The 5,000-nt window shown below is 44.0% G+C and overlaps 1 protein-coding gene across 1 annotated transcript in view; it reads left to right on the forward strand.

Moving 5' to 3' along the window:
- LOC124380728 overlaps positions 1 to 5,000 on the forward strand; it is an 89,418-nt gene that overhangs the window by 75,147 nt on the left and 9,271 nt on the right. Inside the window, exons 33-34 of the mRNA XM_046841938.1 lie at positions 2,716 to 2,812; positions 2,936 to 3,079. Coding sequence (XP_046697894.1) covers positions 2,716 to 2,812; positions 2,936 to 3,079 — 241 coding nt within the window. The remainder of the gene's footprint in view (positions 1 to 2,715; positions 2,813 to 2,935; positions 3,080 to 5,000) is intronic.

Below are 5,000 nucleotides of genomic sequence, written 5' to 3' on the forward strand. Positions count from 1 at the left end.
CTACACTACACCCTGCATCACACACTACACTACACCCTACACTATACTACACCCTACATCACACCCTACACTACACTACACCCTACACTATACTACACCACACTACACCCTACACTATACTACACCCTACATCACACACTACACTACACTTACTACACCCTACACTTTACTACACCCTACACTACACTACACCATACACTATACTACACCCTACACTACACCACACCCTACACTATACCAAACCCTACACTACACCCTACAGTACACTACACCCTACATCACACCCTACACTACACTACACCCTACACTATACTACACCCTACATCACACCCTACACTACACCCTACACTATACTACACCCTACATCACACACTACACTACACTACACTACACCCTACACTATACTACACCCCACACTACACTGCACTACACCCTACACTATACTACACCCCACACTACACCCTACACTACACTACACCCACACTACACTATACTACACCCTACACTACACTACACTACACCACACCCTACATCACACCTACACTACACTCACACCCTACACTACTACACTACACCCTACACTATACTACACCCTACACTACACTACATTACACCCCTACACTATACTACACCCTTCACTACACCCTACACTACACTGCACCCTACACTATACTACACCCTACACTGCACCCTACACTACACTGCACCCTACACTATACTACACCCTACACTACACACCTACACTATACTACACCCCACACTATACTACACCCTACACTACACCCTACACTATACTACACCCTACATCACACCCTACACTACACCCTACACTACACCCTACACTATACTACACCCTACATCACACCCTACACTACACCCTACACTACACACCCTACACTATACCACACCATACACTACACTACACCCTACACTATACTACACACACTACACCACACTATACTACACCTACACTATACTACACCCCACACTACACCCTACACTACACCCTACACTACTACACCCTACACTACACCACACCCCACACTATACTACACCCTATACTACACCCTACACTATACTACACCCCACACTACACTACACCCCACACTGCACTACACTGCACCCTACACTATACTACACCACACTATACTACACTATACACTACACTACACCCCACACTATACTACACACACTACACCACACACTACACTACACCCTACACTACACTGCACTGCACTGCACTACACTACACTACACACTACACCACACTATACTACACCCCACACTACACCCTACACTATACTACACCCCACACCACACCCTACACTATACCAAACCCTACACTACACCCTACAGTACACTACACCCTACATCACACCCTACACTACACTACACCCTACACTATACTACACCCTACATCACACCCTACACTACACCCTACACTATACTACACCCTACATCACACACTACACTACACTACACTACACCCCACACTATACTACACCCTACACTACACTACACTACACACACCCTACACTATACTACACCCCACACTACACCCTACACTACACTACACTATACTACACCCTACACTACACACTACACTACACCACACCCTACACCACACCCTACACTACACTACACCCTACACTATACTACACCCTACACTACACTACACTACACTACACCACACTATACTACACCCTTCACTACACCCTACACTACACTACACCCTACACTATACTACACCCTACACTGCACCCTACACTACACTACACCCTACACTATACTACACCCTACACTACACCCCACACTATACTACACCCTACACTATACACTACACCCTACACCCTACACTATACTACACCCCACATCACACCCTACACTCACACTACACCCTACACTCACACCCTACACTATACTACACTACACCCTACACCACACTACACTCACACCCTACACCCTACACTACACCCTACACTATACCACACCCTACACTACACTGCACCCTACACTATACTACACCCTACACTACACTATACTACACCCTACACTATACTACACCCTACACTACACCCCACACTACACCCTACACTATACTACACCCTACACTACACCCTACACTATACTACACCCTATACTACACCCTACACTATACTACACCCCACACTATACTACACACACTACACTACACCCCACACCACACCCTACACTGCACTATACTACACCACAACACACCATACACTATACTACACCCTACACTACACCCTACACTATACTACACCCCACACCACACCCCACACTACACTAAACCCCACACCACACCCTACACTACACTCACACCCCACACTATACTACACCCTACACTCACACTACACCACACTACACTATACTACACCCACACTACACTACACCCCACACTGCACTACACTTCACTACACCCTATACTACACTACAGCACACCATACACTACATTACACCCCTACACTACACTACACTACACCCTACACTGCACTACACTTCACTACACCCTATACTACACCACAATACACCATACACTACACTACAGCCTACACTACACTACACAACACCTTGCACTATACTCTATACACCCTACACCCTACAGTACACACGTCACTCTACACTACACTACACTACACCCTATACTACACTTTAAACTACACCTCTAGTGATGCTATGTGTCTCTGTGTGTAGATGGTTTGTCCAGTTTGTACTGCAGTGGTTGGGTGAGAATGAGGATGTGTCCATGGATTTTATGCATGGTGCTCTGGAGAGGGACAAGAGAGATGGGGTACACACACACACACACACACACACACACACACACACACACACACACACACACACACACACAAACACACACAGAGGACTGGACCCTTTCTGAATTTTATGCGTCTGACCTTTGATCTCCCAGTTCCAGCCGACGTCTGAGCATGCTCTGTTCTCCTGCTCGGTGGTAGACGTCTTTACGCAGCTCAACCAAAGCTTTGACATCATTAAGAAGCTAGACGGTCCTGACCCCAGCATTGTGGCCCAGTACAACCGCCGCTTTGCCAAGGTACACCGTAATATTCCATAATACTTCTAAATACTACATAATACTCCTCAATACTCCATAATACTCCTCAATACTCCAAAATACTCCTCAATATTCCATAATACTCCTCAATACTCTACAATACTTCATAATACTTCACAGAGCTTCATAATACTCCTGTAGAGTGTAGGATGAGGTTGTGATGAACTGTAGAGTGTGTAATGAGCTTGTGATGAACTGTACAGTGTGTAATGAGGTTGTGATGAATTGTACAGTGTGTATTGAGGTTGTGATTAACTGTAGAGTGTGTAATGAGGTTGTGATGAACTGTACAGTGTGTAATGAGGTTGTGATGATCTGTACAGTGTGTAATGAGGTTGTGATGAATTGTACAGTGTGTAATGAGGTTGTGATAATCTGTACAGTGTGTAATGAGGTTGTGATGATCTGTACAGTGTGTAATGAGGTTGTGATGATCTGTACAGTGTGTTATGAGGTGTTGATGATCTGTACAGTGTGTAATGAGGTTGTGATGATCTGTACAGTGTGTAATGAGGCTGTGATGAACTGTACAGTGTGTAATGAGGTTGTGATGATCTGTACAGTGTGTAATGAGGTTGTGATGATCTGTACAGTGTGCAATGAGATTGTGATGATCTGTACAGTGTGTAATGAGGCTGTGATGAACTGTACATTGTGTTATGAGGTTGTGATGATCTGTACAGTGTGTAATGAGGCTGTGATGAACTGTACAGTGTGTTATGAGGTTGTGATGATCTGTACAGTGTGTAATGAGGTTGTGATGAACTGTACAGTGTGTTATGAGGTTGTGATGATCTGTACAGTGTGTAATGAGGCTGTGATGAACTGTACAGTGTGTAATGAGGTTGTGATGATCTGTACAGTGTGTAATGAGGTTGTGATGATCTGTACAGTGTGTAATGAGGTTGTGATGATCTGTACAGTGTGTTATGAGGTGTTGATGATCTGTACAGTGTGTAATGAGGTTGTGATGATCTGTACAGTGTGTAATGAGGCTGTGATGAACTGTACAGTGTGTAATGAGGTTGTGATGATCTGTACAGTGTGTAATGAGGTTGTGATGATCTGTACAGTGTGCAATGAGGTTGTGATGATCTGTACAGTGTGTAATGAGGCTGTGATGAACTGTACATTGTGTTATGAGGTTGTGATGATCTGTACAGTGTGTAATGAGGCTGTGATGAACTGTACAGTGTGTTATGAGGTTGTGATGATCTGTACAGTGTGTAATGAGGTTGTGATGAACTGTACAGTGTGTTATGAGGTTGTGATGATCTGTACAGTGTGTAATGAGGCTGTGATGATCTGTACAGTGTGTTATGAGGTTGTGATGATCTGTACAGTGTGTAATGAGGTTGTGATGAACTGTACAGTGTGTTATGAGGTTGTGATGATCTGTACAGTGTGTAATGAGGCTGTGATGAACTGTTCAGTGTGTAATGAGGTTGTGATGATCTGTACAGTGTGTAATGAGGTTGTGATGATCTGTACAGTGTGTAATGAGGTTGTAATGATCTGTACAGTGTGTTATGAGGTGTTGATGATCTGTACAGTGTGTTATGAGGTGTTGATGATCTGTACAGTGTGTAATGAGGTTGTGATGATCTGTACAGTGTGTAATGAGGCTGTGATGAACTGTTCAGTGTGTAATGAGGTTGTGATGATCTGTACAGTGTGTAATGAGGTTGTGATGATCTGTACAGTGTGTAATGAGGTTGTAATGATCTGTACAGTGTGTTATGAGGTGTTGATGATCTGTACAGTGTGTTATGAGGTGTTGATGATCTGTACAGTGTGTAATGAGGTTGTGATTATCTGTACAGTGTGTTATGAGGTGTTGATGATCTGTACAGTGTGTTATGAGGTGTTGATGATCTGTACAGTGTGTTATGAGGTGTTG

Source organism: Silurus meridionalis, chromosome 27, assembly GCF_014805685.1.
Source record: "Silurus meridionalis isolate SWU-2019-XX chromosome 27, ASM1480568v1, whole genome shotgun sequence".
In the NCBI taxonomy this organism is placed as follows: Eukaryota; Metazoa; Chordata; class Actinopteri; order Siluriformes; family Siluridae; genus Silurus; species Silurus meridionalis.